Source organism: Trichoplusia ni, chromosome 17 (assembly GCF_003590095.1).
Source record: "Trichoplusia ni isolate ovarian cell line Hi5 chromosome 17, tn1, whole genome shotgun sequence".
Lineage (NCBI taxonomy): Eukaryota > Metazoa > Arthropoda > Insecta > Lepidoptera > Noctuidae > Trichoplusia > Trichoplusia ni.
Window position 1 is genome coordinate 3,133,930 of NC_039494.1, and position 18,749 is coordinate 3,152,678.

The following is an 18,749-nucleotide window of genomic DNA, read 5'->3' on the forward strand; positions in this document are numbered from 1 at the left end:
AGTAAAAGACTGTTTTTGGAGTCTTTACTCAACTTAGAGCTATTTTATGTATGATTTCAAATAATAACTTACCTTTGCGGACATTTTTAATAATGTCAGATCTTTTATCTGCTCGGGATACTTGCCCAACTACCAGATCTACGACTGATGGTGTCACGTATCTCTTTGTTATTGCTGAAATATTTACAAACACTTGATAAAGTAACAACTCAATTACTATTACCTTGTGATGTTCACTGCAGATAGTTATTATAGGAACGTTTAAAAAAATAACGGAATTCCCAAGATTTTTACCGTTACGGACTTTCTTCAAAATCTGAGATTTCTTGTCACTAAGACGAACGTGTGCCATGACGTCTTCCATAACTTCTTGGGATATTTGTCCCTTAGCCACCGCTGTAATGTATTAAACATTTTTAGTAATAGAAAGATCATTTACTTTTATTAATGTTTCTTAAAATATTGATCCGTTTTTACCGTCACGGAGGTTCTTTACAACTTCCGCTTTATTGTCAATTCGTTCGGCATTAGCGGCGATTTCATCCAAAACATTTGGTGATAGCTTCCTTTTTTCTATAGCTGCAAATAAAATTGATAATGTACCGTTATTGATAATCCAAACTAATTCCGATAAGTCACCAGAAATTATTGCTCTTACACACTTTTATCATCGAGACTGTACGATATTATCTTTCTTAAAATGGGACAATCCAAAAAATGTTGGATACGACATTCTGTTTCAAAAACTTTTAAGACTCACCATTTCGAACCTTAGTCATGACTGTAGCCTTCCTGTCCGTCGCTTTGACGTTTGCTAGTATGTCCTTTAATACTTCGTGTGGTAGTTCACCTCTATCGACCGCTTTATTATGGAAAGAAATCAAAAACATAGACTTTAGTTTCACACATAATATTGAACAAAGATGTTTCTTTATTATTATTATTTTAAATCAGTAGGAAATTTTATTCTCATGTCGAGGTTGTTTCACGAAAATTCAAATCACGTACACAAGGACACCCAGCCACGGAACATGCATTCATGGATCACACACATGTTCGTTCTACCCTGGGATTGAACCTCTGTCACGTTGCACAAATTGGGTTTCGCGTATTGACCTCAACCACTCGGCTATCCGTGCAATCTACTTTCCTATTTCCTAAACTATTATTTCAATATATGTTCAGCTCAGATACCTTTTTTTACATTCTTCATAACTGCAGACCTGTCTTTTCCGGCAATGACATTGGTGAGTAAATTTTCAACAATAGATTGCCTGACGTGCTTCTTGGCAATCGCTGGAATAAAAGTTTTATGAATAACATTAGTTTTTTTTTTCTATCTAGCTGCCTAAATAAGCCACCTATTTACGTTATCTTTTCGATCACATTCAGTCATAAAGCTAACGCATAACGTATAATCATTAGCAATAAAAATTCACAGAACTTAGATAACGGAAATTTTACTCAACTTACCCTGCCGCACTTTCTTCATAATTTGAGATTTGTTGTCACCAGGTCGAACTGTAGCAACTATTTCGTCTACAACAGCGGGAGATAATTCTCCCTTTTCCACCGCTAACGAACAAAGAGTATTGTTGTGAATACAATTTTAGCTTCACTAATATTTTTCAACATTGTATGAATAAAAATTCTTACCTTTACGAACTGTCTTCAAAACTTCTTCTTTATTATCTTTAGCTCCTATTTCGTTCAAAATTTGCGGAGATACTTGCCTATCTTCGAGCGCTGAAATGTTAGCAAGATTTTTTTTAATAGAATATTATGAATTTACCTTCTAGATGTATGATTCGTTTCCTTTGATGTTTTCTTTGTATCTATTAGAGAATCTTATCCTTTTTTTTTTTCAATCTAAAGAAGAAGTTTAAGATTTTATAAATACCTTCTCGGATCTTCTTCACAACATCGTCCTTAGTGTCAGTAGGACGCATATTGGTGAGTAAGTCATCCATCACCATAGACGGTACGCGACCTTTCTTCACAGCTACAATTTAAATAAATCAAATTTATCCTCTGTACCTTCATCCTAATCTAAAATTGTCTTTCGATACAGCATTTTTTCCTTTACACCTCAATACTCAATACTCAATTATTTATTGCGTTCCATAATGTACATTAAGGTCTTAAAATCTAATAATACAAAACCATTATGGACCCTGTCGGGCACAGCAATATCTTAGGAGAGAGGAAGCAGTAACAAATAGCCTTATATACATACATGGTACATATGTCTATCTTAAATTTTATTTTATCTTTTTATGTATTACTCATTATAGTTTATTCGCATTTTCTAATTTACCTCTTCTAATGTGTTTGACGATATCCGATTTATTATCAGCAGCGGCTGCATCGGCAAGTACCATATCCATCACGGAAGGTGACACGTGTCTTTTTGCTACAGCTGCAATATCCACAAGAAAATTAAAAACTAGTGAGAATTACTCATATGACTAATGATTTCTCTAATTGGTTAAAACTCTACCTTTTTTAACTTTCTTCATGATTTGCGACTGTTTATCACCTGGACGAACAGTAGCCATTATCTCTTCCAATACTGCAGGCGATAGTTCCTTCCTTTCGACAGCTGAAATGTTTATAAAAATAACCGGAAAATAATCATTAGATACACTATATAACTGTAGCACCAATGGAAAATCACCAATCGACTGGCCTGTTGGTCTAGTAGTTTGTGGCACTGACTGCTATACCGGATGTCTTTTTCGGACTTTGATGTTTGTGTGATCAGCATGATATTTTTTTCCGTGTCTGTGTGTTATTTATATGTATTATTTATGTATTTAGATATATTTAATTATGTTTATCAGGTATGTACCTAGTACTCATAATATAGTCTGCTTATTTTGAGACTAGATGGCGTTTTGAGAAAGTTGTGGAATATTATTATATTATCTAATGCTTTTAATGTAAGTTTTCATTTCATAGTTTATTACTGAGTCATGTTCGTCATTCAGCAAAGTAAGAGTAATTTACCTTTACGGATATTTTTTATGACTTCAGCTTCGTTTTCAAATGCATTTAATTTCGTCGTTACCTCCTTCATAACCTTTGGGGGCACCTGGTTTTTCTCTATAGCTGTAAATCATGGAAATGCTTATGTAATATTAATATAATAAAGCTTAAGAGTTTGCTCATTTGTTTAAACGCATTAATCTCTGAAATTACTGTTAGACTTGAAAAATCTTTCAGTGTTTCATATTCCATTTATTGATTTAATATTTGAAGGCACATACCATAAGTAGTGCAAATTAAAAATGTTACAACAGGGGACAAAATGTGTGCACTCTAAAACTTACAAAATTCGATAAAAATCCTAACTTTTAACTTCCTCACCAAGCGGACGAAGAAGCTTAGATATTGTGTGCTGTCTTAGTTACCTGCGCGAACCTTCTTAATAGCTTGTTCCTTGTCATCACCAGGGCGAACATCGGCTTGTATTTGATCGAATACAGGTAGTGGTATCTGTCCTTTCTTTACGGCTAATAATCGGAAAATAAAGTTTTTTTTTAAATCTAACTCATAAAAGATAAAGAAACATTTTTTCGTAAATATGGGGTAGGTACATGTATGTATGTACATAGTACATAGTAAGATGACATGAAGTGGTAAATGATCAGTTTAACCATATTTAGCCATAAGGCATGCAAAAGTGTTTGTTTCCACAGAGATATAGATACATTAATACTTATCTGAAAACGGTGACAAAAAATTAAAATAAAGTATCTAATAAAAAAACGAATCTTTCAATGGTTCATCTTTTATAATATCAGGCATTTGTTATAGATAACAGGTGCCATGACTGTTCTACGACATTAACTATTTCGTCAAGTTACAACATTAGAAATGCATTGTACCAACCTTTTTCAACATTTTTCATGACTTGTGACGTCCTTCCACTGGCGATGACATCGTTCATTACATCAATAGCAACATCAGAAGACACATGATGCTTCTCTATCGCTGTTATACAAAATTAAATTCTGTTATAATCTAATTAGAGTTCTTTTTCGGTCGATTAGCTAAGCTTTTACCTGCTTTAGCTAGCATTCGAGGACTTATGTCCTAAATAAACAAACGGGTGTCTCTGACACGCAGATTCATTGTAAAACTAATCTGCTATCACTTGTATTGCTAGTACATGTACTACACTTGAATAGGTATAGTAGTTACTTACATAGTAGATTTTTAATTTGAAGTGACTAATATTTTTATAAATTATGCAATTATTTAACGCCCACGCATTTATCGGGATTTCCCGACTTGCGAGTCGCGAGTCGAACTCAACCACGCCGCTTATGATTTAGAACTTCGGTTGGAAACGAAATTAGTCGGAGAATCGCAACAAATAAACTTGAGTAAACCGTTCCATTATTTCATAATGAATCCCTTATAAATTTTAATTTCTCAGAAGTAATCACACATTTTAGGTTTATTCTTTTTGATACGATTACCTGTTTGAACTTTCTTCATAATAACTGTGGGCGTATCATCGGGTTTAACACTGGCATCCAAATCTTCAAACACCGCAGGTGATAACTGTCCTTTTCCTACAGCTAAAACAATTCAGTTTTATAAACATGTTTAAATACGACAAATACAATTAGAAAGTGTCCTTTAAAAATGATTTTCAGGATTCCGTACCCAAAGAGTAAAAAGCCTATTACCGAGGCTCAGCTGCCAGTCCGTGTGTCCGTCTGTCTGTTACTACACTGTATGTCAAGAACCATGATAGGTAGGGTTAAAATTTTCACAGATGTTGCATTACTGTTGCCGCTATAACAAAAACTAATAAAAATAAACTTAAAGAAGCGAAAGCGAAAGAACCGTCATATAACTGTGATGAGTAATTCTGTTGCTACGTTCGTGACGTTTCTGATGTCGCGAGCTTGTGGTATGTTATTATACAGCCTATATCTGCAACATAAATTGTCGAATTACCTTTACTGATATTCCTTAAGAAATCTGCTTTATTGCTACTAGCCCTTATGTTTGCATCAATATCGTCCAGGACATAAGGAGAAATCTGTCTTTTTTCCACGGCTGAAATCATATCATTTATAACATTAAACCTGAGATTCACATTACAACAGATATTTTTTACTCTAAGACGACGCCTAGCTTCTACCCATGTTTAAATCTCTTACCAGACACAAAATATAGCAAGCACTCTGTACATTTACTGGGAAGATCTGTATTTTATGTCTACCTACGTTTTTTTTAATTATAAATGATTCTGATTCAGATTAATGTAGAGCTTATTGAATTTTTTACCTTTCCGAACTTTATCAATGACAACTTCTTTATTGTCTCTCCCCTTTACTTTAGCAAGCACTTCTTCGAGCACCACAGGTGGCAGTTCACCCTTCTCCACCGCTGCAATTTTAAGGTAACTGGTGTCAGTATAATAGTAATGATGTTTTAGTTTGTTTCAATGTATTTTACTTATTAGTCGGTCATGCGTCTCTCGAACATAAATAAATTGAACTTTCGCATGACGACACATTTGTGTGTCTTAAGCGCTCTCTTTTGAACTTAGTAGTTTATCTTCTTAATTTTTTCATTTTTGGTCAAGTTTAATATTTTAATTGTCAATCTGACGGACTTTTTTCAAGCCATAATCCCTATTGTAATTACCACACTTCCACCATTTACTTCTTCTTCTAATACCTAATCCTTTCTCAAACAGTGTTTTCTGTGAATTCCAGCGGACACAGAGCTATACGAATACATTGCATGGTTATTATCTAATGTACGTTTTATACATCGCGGCAACAACAAAATTAAGGCTATAATAAAATCGTAGCAGAGCAATTTGTCCCTTAAACTTAATGTCCATAGAGTATATTTTCCTTTTATTCCATCCAATAATGATAACTTTCGGTATTATCTGTGTACCGTACCTTTTCTAACTTTCTTCATCACTTGTTTCTTAGTGTCACAATCTTTTAAATTTCCTAGAACTTTATGCAATACGGCCGGTGGTACATGTCGCTTGGCCACGGCTGAAAGGCGAAGAACTTATAGATAAATACATATTTTTTTTAATGTTTTATGTTTAAAACCATTTTCATTATAGGTAACTTTAAACAGGAGAAATATAATAAATCATCAAAATACGACGAAACTGATAAGGAAAGTATGTATCAATTAGTAATGTGTGGAATTGTCATCAATATTGGGAAATTTTATTGATACGGTAAATTAAAATATATTCCATATTAAATCACGTATATTATCAGTCGCTTTAGCAAATAGAGTTTCATAAGTTCCAAATTACATTGGTGTGAGTTTAACAGTAATATTGTTTCCTACGTTTATTTCATACATACCTTTATGGACTTTTTTCATAACGTGAGATTTGTTATCTTCGGGGTCCAAGTCAGCGAGTATGTCTTCCAACACATCAGGCGACAATTGACCCTTTTCTACGGCTGTAATTAATTCAAAATCGATGTATTGTAAAACCACCTTAAATATAGTAGCAGTAAGATCGAGATTGCTATGCTTACCTTTACGAACAGTTTTGAGAACTTCTGCTTTATTTTCAGTTGAGTGGAGATTAGTTAGAGCGTCGTCCAATACAAATGGAGATACTTTATTCTTTTCCAAAACTAAAACGTTATTAAGGATTGTAGCATTTACTTTGTATTTCGTAAATTCATCATAAAATATTAAAACACTTTTACCTTTCCGAACCTTCTCTGCAGCTTCTTCTTTATTGTCACTGGGTGATAAATTCAAAAGTATGTCGTCCATAACTGGTTTAGGCAATTTGCCTTTGTCAACCGCTGAAATAGTAATTTCAGTTTTGATTTTAGGTAATAGAATTGTATTATGATCCAGCGCTTTTCTTCTTTCAAATGAATTTCTACAACTACAGTATTGTGTGCGTTGAGTGTTTATAGTAAGTATAAGTGTAATACTATACTGTTTGAATAAAGACTGACCAAGTAAGAGACTTTCAAATAGGATGTTACATTTTTGTTTGACTTGCAATTCCACTCCTGCTTAACCAACCAACTCATGATTTAAGCTTCGGTTAATTCAGAAACTAGTAGGGCGATCCCGATAAAAGAGCATAAGTATAACGATTGACAATTATTTGTATGTTAATTTACCTTTACGGAGGTTCTTCAAGATTGCAGACTTATTATCACTTTCGCGCACATTCGCATATAATTCGTCCACAACCGAAGGTGACACGTGTTTTTTTGCTATAGCTGAAATTTAAATATTGTGTTTTAAATTCGAAGTACTCTTAAGAGTAAGAATTGAGGCTCTTAGATAATGTAATAAAGACCACATACCTTTTTGAACCTTTCTCATAACCACGGATTTATTATCACTGGGGCGAATATTAGCTTCTAAATCATTTAAGACTCCTGGCGCTATCTGGCCTTTCTCGACCGCTAAATGTTTAATATTTTTTTTGATTAAATATTCGATATTAATTATTTATTTTATTTTAATGAAAGTATAGTTACCCGCACGAATATTCTTAATAGCGTCTTCTTTATGATCACGAGGTTTCAAATTTGAAACAATTTCATCCATTACCTTTGGAGACATTTTCCACTTTTGTAGCGCTGTAATGATAACCCTTTGATTATATCTATTTCTATACAATACTAGGGTTCTTATAACAGTGTCTGGTTCTCACCTTTCCGTACTTTGTTCAAAGCTTGAGCTTTGGTGTCTGAAGACCGAATCTCGTAGAGAAAGTCATGCAATACTTCTGGAGGTAGTCGACCTCTGTCGACAGCTGAATTAATAAAATTAGTTAGCAATAAAAAAATAACGAAGAAACAGTTCTAACTACGAAATTTAAATTACCAGTAAGATTATTTGTAGAAAATGACGAATAAAAAAAAAACATAAGAATATGTAGCATTTCCACGTAAATGTGGACATAATATCTAAATGATATCTATCACTTTAAGTTATAGTATAGTATAGTATTTGTATTTTCACAATATATACCTTTACGAACGCTCTTCACTACGGCAGACGCAGTTTTACTAGATTCAACATCAGATAGGAACTTCTTCACAACGGAAGGAGTTATTTGTTTTTTTGCAACAGCTGCAATTGAAAGCAAATGAAAAATTAGATCAAACATAACTTACAAATATTTATACTAAGCGAATCTAATCTTGAACTTTTGAAGACTACTTTAGACCAGATAAATACCAACATTTATATCAGTATTCTGGGCACAAACCTAATAGTATAGAGGGTAATCCTAATAGTATAGAATAGTATAGGGTTTGAGCAACGATCACTATGGTTGCTTACTGCGGATTGGCAGATTTGGTTACTAGCATCATCAGTATTTATCTGACAGTGGAGTCTCAGAAAAAATAAGAAACTGCATAAAACTGACATGAGTACTTTGCCTGCTTTAGGTAAAACCCTGCACCACGTTTATACTAATCCATACATATCTAGATCTTTCATAAAAGCTATTTATTGCTGATACTCTAGCTACCGTTTTGTCTTTTTTTTAATATTGTCAATACAATGGTACCTTTACGAATCATCCTTGATATTGCTGATTTGGTGTCACTTGATCTTACATTAGCCAGTATATTTTTAACAACATCGGATGCCAGTTGTCCTCTAACTGCCGCTGTTAATTTGAATTGAGTATTACTCTTTTGCGAATATATTTAAGATATCTCTAGGTGGAGTTGTTTCGTGATTATATTAGCAGTAAACAGTGTGAAACCTAATAAAGCTATTAATAAACGACAAAATTAACCTAAGTATAAATATAAATACTAAAAGATAAGGAGAGGAAGTAGAAGGAATTCTTTTTTAGGAAGTCTAGAAAGGCTCTTTTCATAATTTTTTTTTCTTTGAATATATTCTTTAAAGAAAAACAGCCTTTAAGAACCAGTAAGACAGGTTGACTCTCTTTTAGATTCTGATTACCCGTAACTACTTACTGTCAAGGATGTGTAAATGACACTCACAATTTCAACCGTCTTCCGAAACACGGAGGAACTCATTATGACGTATGTAGATGATCACTTACCATGTCGTACGTTTCTGACAACTTGAGAACCGCTATGGTCCGAAGGTTGAAGTGTAGCGACTATATTGTCGACGACGTATGGGGATACTTTCCTCTTGCTCAGTGCTGTAATATCAGTTCAATCTATCATTAGATCTTGTGTTAACCCCAGGTTCATTGTGTTTGATTATTTGAATTACATTAATAAAGTCTAATATTCTGTGTTTCAAATAAATATGTTGGATTAGGTTCAAATCTCGGTATCGCGAATATGATTTGACACACCTCCGAAACGGCTGGACCGATTTGAATGTGTTTATTATTCGTTTGGGTGGCACCCTTCATGGATTAAATACTCAAAGGTTTTTGTCGTTTGTCTTCCACCTCATCATTTTTTTTATCAATCCCTTGAAAATCATGTAGGACAACGGCTGTAGAGTCTACACGAGTACTAGTTAATCTTATATTTGTAGTAAAGCTTATATTTGTATTGCTTGTATTTTGTTACCTTTGTGCACTTTATCTACGGCCGCAGCTTTGTTATCGCCAGGTCGTATACTGGCCAATACATCATCTAAAACATCTGGAGGCAGTTGTCCTTTCTTCGCCGCTGAAAAAATTTTAAAATGAATAACTTTGTAATTATCTAATATATTATGATAAAATTAAACATTAAAAAGCACACCCCCAACAACTTTTATATGGGTTATCCAATTTTTATCTCACAAGTACACTGTCACACATAATTCAACTCACCTTTTATACAAAACAAACTTTAATTAAATCCGTTCAATCCGATCTGGACATAGCTCCAGATGGGCTGAACGAATTTGATTGAAACAAATTTAAAACACCTCTTTTTGCAACGGAGGTTAAAAATGGTTTTCGACAAAACACACCACAGAGGCACATCTTTTTTTTTTGGTTTAAAATCATTTATTCCCAAAAAAGACAATAAAGCCACTTACATGAGAATACAAAATAACATTTAGTTTATCTAATTAACCGCCACCGATAAATAAGTAAAAAAGTGTTAACTTAGAGACTAATAACAATAAGTAATATCATTAGCCAGAAGGATAGTTTAAAACAATAAAAGCGACAAAATGGGTAATGTTAAATAGCTAGGAGTACAATTGTAGGTACACGCGCAACGTTTTATTTTGTTCTTTTTTATATTACTTGATTGGATTAATGTGACTTTGGATAAGAAAAGTTTTCTGTTATATATTTCGAGAGTTGAGATTTAAAAACGTTGAACGAGCTTACATTTTTAATGTTCGACGGTAAGTTATTATAAATATCTGCTCCTTCATAGGTGATGTTTCTTTTGGAGTAATTTGTACGAGGTCTTGGTAATACAAGTAAACTAGGGCGACGTCTACTACGTGTAGACACTTCCGAAATTTTGGTAAATGATAAATTGGTATTAATTTTTTTGTCTAAGATTTTTCTTATCAGAATACAAGTGGTATACATATAAAGTTGCTTAATATCCATCAATTTTGTATCTTCAAAAATTTTATAAGTAGGTGTCAAATATGGATAGCGAAACAATATTTTAATAATCTTGTTTTGTACTCTTTGCAATTCTCGCAATTTTGTTTTACCCGAGTTGCCCCAGATTTCTATTAGGTATAGTAAATGTGATTTAACAAGAGAGTTATATATAGTAAGACGAATATTTTTAGGTATACAATTGCTTATATTGTAGAGAGAGCCAGTGAGTGACGAGAGTTTGTCTTTAATATGATCTATTTGATTCAAACACATCTCAAATCAAAATTAAAATTTATATGATAACGTTTTAAATTTATACCTTTCTGGACCTGTTCAATTACTTGTGATTTTTTGTCAGTGGCACGTGCATCAGATAGAACTGCTTCCATAACTGATGGTGACACGTGCTGCTTTGCTACGGCTGAAATTATCATTAATATATTTTGAGATATACTTAATTCTTTTTTAACAGAATTTTAGATAATTTGGATAAATTGTCACCTTTCCGGACCTTCTTCAACACTTGAGACTTATTGTCTGTGTTGCGAACATTTTGAAGTATGTCATCCATGACACCCGGGGCTATCTGTCCATGATCTACCGCTGTACGAAATTGTATTGCTTTTAATTATTTGTGTTCATATACAATAAGAAAAGAAAAGTACAATAGACATCATTCAAATTTAAAACTACAGAGCAAATCTTGATAAGATTTGTATGCGACTAAATATTGCAGACTGTTAGCTAACCTTGCCGAATTCTTTTTACCACTTCAGATTTATTATCACTCTTAGCCTTTAAATTAGCAACGATCTCATCCATGACTTGTGGCGCGACTTGCTTTCTTTCAAGTGCTGTAATATCGACATTAATTTGTAGTGAACGTACAACAATAATCAGAGCAGCAAATACATATTAGCTTTAATGCAATTTAGTCTTATACGTGACCATTTCCATGTTCCAATTTAGTGACCCTGTCTTCAGGAAATATTTCTGTTCTTTTCACAAAACTTATTAATCTCCACTTATAAAAAAATGATCGGTCATCACTTACCAAAACTGACTTTCTTTATAATTTCAGATTTGCTATCATTGGGTCTTATATTAGCGATAATGTCTTTCATTACATCTGGTGGTAGACGACCTTTTTCTACCGCTGAAATAATTAATATTCAATTAATTTTATCCACTTAATTTTGTCCACAATTATCCACTTTAGTGAATCACAAAAAGGTTGTCCTACGTGGGGATCGAACTATACGTACAGTAGGCTTGCAGTTTTAACTTCTACTACTCGACAATCCGAGCTGTCTACTATCATAATCGTTTTTCGATAAGAGATTTTCGTTAAAATCGTTTTCAAAACTCTTTCAATACCTTTGCGTACACTTCTTATAACTTTGGATTTATCGCCACCAGCACGTGCATCAGCGAGTAATTCCTCTTTTACGGAAGGCGACACATGCCTTTTTCCAATCGCTGAAAGCATTAATATAATACTTTGCAGTTCTCACACAACGCCATCAATTTTCAGACTATGGAAAACTTGTATTACGTACTAGACAACTAGATAATAAACTCTCTTATACATTTCTAAATGCATCCACATCCAGACACAGAACAAATGATCTCGCTTATCACAAAAACATTTGTCTTAGGTGGGAATCGAACCCACAACCTCCAGTATAGTCAGGGCTACTACACCAACAGGCCAGTTTATAACCATGTATCAAATAAACAGTACGAATTCATCGCTTGATAGCAGTTAGGACTATTGTTTCCTATTTAAAACGAAGCTAAAATCCTTTTTTCCATTTACCTTTTCGAACCTTCTTCATGACTTGTGACGCATTATCAGTAGGTCGCACATTAGCTAGTATATCATCCATAACAGCTGGTGACAGTTGTCTTCTGTCCACAGCTGCAAATCAAAACACTTCTTAGTTATATTTCTGCCCTACCGGTGCAACGTTGTCCTTAAGGATTACCGTCTCCCCGGTACACGAAGGGCAAAGAAAGAAACTGGGTAAAAAACAGTTGTTTCTTCTGTCAATAGAATTCTTCTGTCTTACACTCAAAGCGGCAGGAGTCATTTGATGAGAAAAAAAGTTATTTTTCTGCAGTTACATGAACTTTTCATTTTATTATATATACATATTTTGTGATCTTACCTCTACGGACATTCTTTATAACTTCAGATTTGTTATCATGAGGTCTTAATTTTTTAAGCATATCATCCAAGACATATGGTGACACTTGTCTCTTCTCCAAAGCTAAAAATAAATAGAGTTACTTCTACATTAAATAGACTAAAAGCAGTTTAATCGATCTTTTAGTTCCATACTGATATTGTGATAATCGAAAGTACGTTGCTTTCCATTACACAAAACATTTCTTAGCGATATTTCTGGCCTACGGGTGCAACGTTGTCCGTAAGGATTACCGTCTCCCCGGTACACGAAGGGCAAAGAAAGAAACTGGGTAAAACCCAGTTGTTTCTTCTACTCTTTCATGCACTCCATTTATAAAAATCAAATTTTAAAACAGAAATCGTTTTCCTCTTGCAGCAATTGCAAAAATTTAATGGTGGCATACCTTGACGAAGTTTCTTAACAGCTTGTAATTTATCATCAGTAGGTTTAAGATTAAGTAGTACTTCTCTTAAAATTTCTGGTGGAAGTTGCCCTTCGTTGACGGCTAAAATAAAATTACATTTAATATAAACACTGGCGACAATGAATATAAAGTTCATTTAGATTATGATATACCTTTTCGAACTTTCTTCACAACATCAGATTTGTTCTCACTGGTGTCTACACTAGCTAAGATGTCATCCTTAGCAGAAGCCGACACGTGTCTTTTATCAACAGCTGTAAATGTTAATTTTAGATGAGATTTATTATTCTTAACTGTAAGTTAAACTTTAGTAAGACTTTCCTTCTAGCCTATAGTGTTTCCTCCTTATCCTCATCCAAATTTTTCCCGGACTCTAATTAAGTGTTTCAGACCTGGTGGTGGTTCGGTTCAACACGCTGTTATTTCTTCGACAAGCTTTGACGGCAATGTTAAACTATGCTTTGAACTTCAGGTAATGTAAAAATAAACAACTTACCGTTGTGAATTTTCTTTATGATAACAGATTTCTTGTCAGTGGGACGAATACTCGCCATAACATCATCGAGAACTTCAGGCGCCAGTTGACCCCGACTTATAGCTGCAACATCATTAAAACAGAACATCAAATTCATTTTTTTTTTCTTTTTAAGCAGTTTTCGAACTTTGCTTACCTTGACGGATGTTTTTAAATACTTCCGACTTAGATTCAGATATTTTTGATGTAATACTTTTACTCTTCGACAGAAATCCTTTTTCGCTTTTAAGATCTAAGTTTTGATCAATACCGAGTAATACTTTTGATGTCAATTTCTTCTTGTCTACCACTAAGTGGAAAAGAAGATCGTTAGTATTCGCAAAATCAACAGTAGGTTTTATATTTCCGTCACAATTAAGAGTTACTTTCTTACCTTGACGTACTTTCTTTACAATATCGGATTTATCGTCATCAGGCAGTACATGGGCATATATACTGTCCATTACAGCGGCTGGTATTTCACCCTTATTAACAGCTGTGAAACAGTATATATTTCGTCAAATAAATTATCTTCTAATCGTCATGTACATTTACCAGTAAGTAGTACATTTTCTCAACTAGATGTTAACTCACCACTACGTAGGTTTTTCATAATAGCTGATGAGTCATCACTGTCTTGGACTTTTTGGATCAATCTAGCAGCGGCAAAAGGCGAAACGTGTCTCTTGACGATGGCTAAAACAAATATTAACGGTAGCTCAAATAATTGCTAAAATAAATAGAATATAATTTAAAAAAATACGGAGGAAAAATACAGCTTGTTCGGGGTGACGATGATGTAGCTATAAATTACAAAAATTAAATGACTCACCTTTACGGATTTTCTTAACAACTTCAGATTTAGTGTCGGTTGAACTAGCTTCAGCTTGCACGTCATCGTAGACATTCGGAGATAATAAACCACTTTTTATAGCTGAAATTTTAAGTAGGTTGAAAATATGTCATGACAAATTGCTACACATTGCCATACAATGACCAAATTGCGGGAGACGTGGCAGGGTGGTCCAAGTTAAGTCAGTAAGAGTCTGGCTGTTCATAAGGATTCCCCCTCAAACGCAAAAAAAAGATGGAGGAATAACAATATGTATATTGTTGTTCTAACTCTTGGACCCAACCTAAGTTCTTGAACTAGGCTTTTCTATTTGTATTCCCAGTGAAATATATGGTGTATTATTTTCTTACCTTTACGGATATTTTCCATAACTTCAGCTGTATCACCCACAAACTGTTGGGGAAGTATTCCATCAATAATACGTGTTGGTAATTTCTTCTGCTGCATGACTGGAATTGTTTTCACGTATTTAAGTATCAAACACACTGACCAGCTACTTGAGTCAAGCGACATTTCTACAATCTCTAATTTCAATAGAAAACGTTCGAGTGCTTTCTCGTGACCTTTCGAAACGTTATTAATGTTGTAGTAACGTCATTTGGCGAGAAGGGTCTAAATCTAAAGATTATCGCAACTTCCGAACTTTTCATCAGTAAATTACCTTTTCGAACTTTCTTTATAGTTTCTTGTTTTGTATCAGTGGGACGAACAGATGCTCGTATTTCATCTACAACAGGTTGTGGCAGTTGACCCTTTTCTGCCGCTGAAAAATCAATGAATTGTGTAAAAAATCTTTTTTTGACGGTTGATAAACAACCTCGGTCAGAGTTTAAACCGCCTGTTAGCCTTTGACGTGGCTTTATACACAGTTGAAATTGACAGGTGTGCCAGTTTCTTCAAAAGAGTTTCCTTCACCGATTTAGCAAGCTGAACCTACAACCTTTCACTTGCCGTTCAACGGTTATACCACTGGGCGTGCACTACTTTCTATACTTTATCTGTAACCTAAATCTACATTAATTTCTTAATATTTGGGTTCCTTACCTTTAGTAAGATTATTCATAATTGCAACCTTGTCATCACTGGATTTCACTTTTGTGAATACTTCTTCAATGACGGAAGGAGAAACGTGTCTTTTTGCTATCTCTGAAAAAAACATCATTAAGCTTCTAGAAAGAAATTGGCTATTCTTTACGACTAGAATATACTATCAAGGAAATAAATAATTGTTCTCGAATCCTAGTTATCAGTGAGGAAAAAAAACTATGATTGTGGTACCCATTATTTAGAGAAAAAATCATTTGCCATTTTCCGTTACAATAAAAAATATTCATTTACCTTTTCGAGCTTTCAAAATAACTTTTGACTTCGTGTCATTAGGCTTAACTTGGGCAAGAATGGCGCCATAAGCTGCTGGTGCGATCTTACCCTTTTCGACCGCTGAAACACATAAAAATATTTTTAACACGGTTTTTTTATTGGGACTTGCCCGCCACACATGCTCGTCATTGCAACTCCAGTAAGTCAGGATCTACAATAAAAACCAACTCAGACCACCAAAACACTTAAGCTCGGTGTGTATCCCAGGGGAAACGATTAACATTGTAAAATTAATTGCAGTTCTTTAGTCTCGCTATAACTCGAGAACGGCTGAACCGATCAGGCTTATTTTAACTCTTGAAATATTCGTAGCAGTCCAGAAGGTGTAAACGGTGAGAAAAGTGGACAAAATTCCGTAAAAGACAAAAAAATACGATGAGGTTACCACTAGTTTGGGTATTACTCGGGTGGAACCGCGAGAAACAGCTAGTCAGAAATAGCAAAAGGAGGAGAAAGTTGTCTATTCCCTTTACCTTATTTTGGGATAAAATGAACTCAATTTAAACTCAATCAACTCAACTTACCACATTGTAATAACTCATGTTCTTGCAAATAAATGTTTATTATTATTATTATTATTAAAATATACCTGTTAAGTTTTTCAAGTAACAGTAAAATCTCACACCTTTGCGAAGTTTTTCCAAAACTTCGGCCTTTTCGCCGACAAATTGACTGGGTACCATGGCGTCAATTACATGTGCTGGTACTTTTTTCTTCATCATAGCTAAAATGTGCAAACAATAGGGATGACCTCTGGGTATTAAACAGTTAAAATCTATAGCTACTAGATAATTAAAAAATATCAGGCACATATTTTTGCCTTTACCACCTGACTCATGATATACAGAATGGCTACAGTCCTTGATTTAAACAATTAACATTTTATAGAATGTCTCTAAATTGAATGAGTAAATAATTTTCTTGCCAATCGATGTGCCTAAAGCCTATTTGTACGGAGCCCTCTGTGTTTCAAAAACGAACTTAATCCGATACGGATTTCAATTGAAAAAAAACAAATATTGAATACCTTTGCGAATCTTTTTCTCAGTTTGTTTTTTGGTATCTGAAGGCCGGACCTTTGCTCGTACGTCGTTAAGAACCGATTCCGGTATATGGCCACTACTCACAGCTGAAATTATAATTATTAGCCAAGTCACAAACACAACAAGTCATGTTTCTCATTTCAGCATTTGAAAAAAAGATAAATTTGATTTTCCAACCTTTACTTATTTTCTTCATAACTCTGACCTTTGGTTTGGGCAATTTTTTGGGCACTGCGTCAATAACTTTTAACGTTTTCTTCTTCTGCGCGGCTAAAATTTCAGAAAGAATGTTAAAATGTTCTACAATATTAATAGCCAGCTCAAATCTTTTATAAAAAGATGTATTTAGATAACAGGGATGGTGTGTCCATCAGCTAGATAATTAGAAAGTACTAGTCAGGTATTTTTGTCTTTATTTGAACAATAAAAATTCCCAAAAATAAACTGCTTTAAAGTTGAGGAGAGGTGGGAGGCTTGTGAGTTGTGACGCAACGATTGAGCAAAATTTGAACAAAATTTGAAGAAAAAATGTCGTCAGCCCTATTAAACTTCTAGTTTCTTCAGCCAGTTTAGCTACGTAAATAAGGTGTAACATTTCATACCCTTATGAACTTTTTCTTTAGTTATCTTTTTAGTGACACTAGGACGAGTACTGGTTCGTAGATCATCTAAACTAGATAGAACGAGTTGCTTGCCTCTTTTCACCGCTGCAATCACAATTTATTCACACAAAACTATATAAATTGTTGCTAATTTTACAACGGTTTGCTAACGCGTAATGACATGATACCTATTGATTTTCGAAGTCTCAGCTCATGATTAAGGACTCCAGTTGGAGTCAACTAGTCGAGCTATCAAGATACATAGGCGGGAGTAAATCATTTTTAAATAATAATTATGAATCTTCCTCTAATTCTACAGTACCTGCATGTGCAAGCCACTGAACTTCTACTAAATGGCTAAACCGATGTGAATGTTTTTTTTTTATATGCTTTTGGGTATCGCATGGATGGTTGAGATTAAAAATAAAGCATTGTAATTTTCTCTTTCAACTCAATTTTATTTCATTTCATACATACATACATTGTATACAGTCTAAAAACAGCCTTATCGCTTGAAATATCATGCTGGTCAAAGTCTGTCGGGACCTTTACTAATAATATAGACATTGTTCACAACAATAGCAACTTCTTTCTAATTACAGTATATTTACCTTCGGTGACTTTGCCCATTATTTTAAACTTTTCGTCGCTGACAGATTTCTTTTTCGGTTTTTTCACAACGGCGGCAGGAGACACTTGTCTTTTACCTATCTCTGAAATATGGATTTGGTGGTCAAATACTTAGACAGTAAAATGGAACCTTTATGATCTTAGGTAAATAGTAGCATACGATAACTATAGTTGAATAGAGTGAAAGAAAAGTCATAAGGTCCTTGTTTAATCGACGGAAAAAAGAATAAAGTCTAATTAACGACTTAGTTATCGCTCCGATTTCAAAGACAGTTCCTTAGTTACATAAAATGTTAAGAATTCTTAGTATTTATACGTTATTTTATTCACCTTTTTTAATCTTTTTAATAACTTGTGATTTCGTGTCATGAGGACGTATATTGGCGAGGATGGCGCCGTAAACAGTAGATGAGATATGACCCTTTGCTGCCGCTGAAAATTAAAAGATAACCGAGAGACGACTTAACATTGCGTTTTAGCTGAAAACCACACATGCATGCTTTTTCACGCGTTACACAGCGCACTTTTTCTTTATAATTTCGTTTGGTAAATGCAGAAC

The 18,749-nt window shown here is 34.1% G+C and overlaps 1 protein-coding gene across 1 annotated transcript in view; it reads right to left on the reverse strand.

Moving 5' to 3' along the window:
- The window catches only part of LOC113502397, a 38,463-nt gene that overhangs the window by 6,346 nt on the left and 13,368 nt on the right, over positions 1-18,749 (reverse strand). The window contains exons 33-82 of the mRNA XM_026883953.1: positions 18,521-18,622; positions 18,172-18,273; positions 17,561-17,665; positions 17,136-17,228; positions 16,943-17,044; positions 16,541-16,639; positions 15,874-15,975; positions 15,580-15,681; positions 15,197-15,298; positions 14,886-14,984; positions 14,515-14,616; positions 14,277-14,378; positions 14,077-14,178; positions 13,840-13,992; positions 13,665-13,766; positions 13,321-13,422; positions 13,148-13,249; positions 12,724-12,825; positions 12,372-12,473; positions 11,930-12,031; positions 11,607-11,708; positions 11,302-11,406; positions 11,054-11,155; positions 10,872-10,973; positions 9,561-9,662; positions 9,074-9,178; positions 8,564-8,665; positions 8,017-8,118; positions 7,697-7,798; positions 7,521-7,622; positions 7,344-7,445; positions 7,155-7,256; positions 6,366-6,824; positions 5,937-6,038; positions 5,308-5,409; positions 4,975-5,076; positions 4,488-4,589; positions 3,895-3,996; positions 3,414-3,515; positions 3,010-3,111; positions 2,501-2,602; positions 2,318-2,419; positions 1,901-2,002; positions 1,657-1,746; positions 1,474-1,575; positions 1,195-1,296; positions 761-862; positions 478-579; positions 295-396; positions 73-174 (exon numbers count right to left, since the gene is read on the reverse strand). Coding sequence (XP_026739754.1) covers positions 73-174; positions 295-396; positions 478-579; positions 761-862; positions 1,195-1,296; positions 1,474-1,575; positions 1,657-1,746; positions 1,901-2,002; positions 2,318-2,419; positions 2,501-2,602; positions 3,010-3,111; positions 3,414-3,515; positions 3,895-3,996; positions 4,488-4,589; positions 4,975-5,076; positions 5,308-5,409; positions 5,937-6,038; positions 6,366-6,824; positions 7,155-7,256; positions 7,344-7,445; positions 7,521-7,622; positions 7,697-7,798; positions 8,017-8,118; positions 8,564-8,665; positions 9,074-9,178; positions 9,561-9,662; positions 10,872-10,973; positions 11,054-11,155; positions 11,302-11,406; positions 11,607-11,708; positions 11,930-12,031; positions 12,372-12,473; positions 12,724-12,825; positions 13,148-13,249; positions 13,321-13,422; positions 13,665-13,766; positions 13,840-13,992; positions 14,077-14,178; positions 14,277-14,378; positions 14,515-14,616; positions 14,886-14,984; positions 15,197-15,298; positions 15,580-15,681; positions 15,874-15,975; positions 16,541-16,639; positions 16,943-17,044; positions 17,136-17,228; positions 17,561-17,665; positions 18,172-18,273; positions 18,521-18,622 — 5,490 coding nt within the window. The remainder of the gene's footprint in view (positions 1-72; positions 175-294; positions 397-477; positions 580-760; positions 863-1,194; positions 1,297-1,473; positions 1,576-1,656; positions 1,747-1,900; positions 2,003-2,317; positions 2,420-2,500; positions 2,603-3,009; positions 3,112-3,413; positions 3,516-3,894; positions 3,997-4,487; positions 4,590-4,974; positions 5,077-5,307; positions 5,410-5,936; positions 6,039-6,365; positions 6,825-7,154; positions 7,257-7,343; positions 7,446-7,520; positions 7,623-7,696; positions 7,799-8,016; positions 8,119-8,563; positions 8,666-9,073; positions 9,179-9,560; positions 9,663-10,871; positions 10,974-11,053; positions 11,156-11,301; positions 11,407-11,606; positions 11,709-11,929; positions 12,032-12,371; positions 12,474-12,723; positions 12,826-13,147; positions 13,250-13,320; positions 13,423-13,664; positions 13,767-13,839; positions 13,993-14,076; positions 14,179-14,276; positions 14,379-14,514; positions 14,617-14,885; positions 14,985-15,196; positions 15,299-15,579; positions 15,682-15,873; positions 15,976-16,540; positions 16,640-16,942; positions 17,045-17,135; positions 17,229-17,560; positions 17,666-18,171; positions 18,274-18,520; positions 18,623-18,749) is intronic.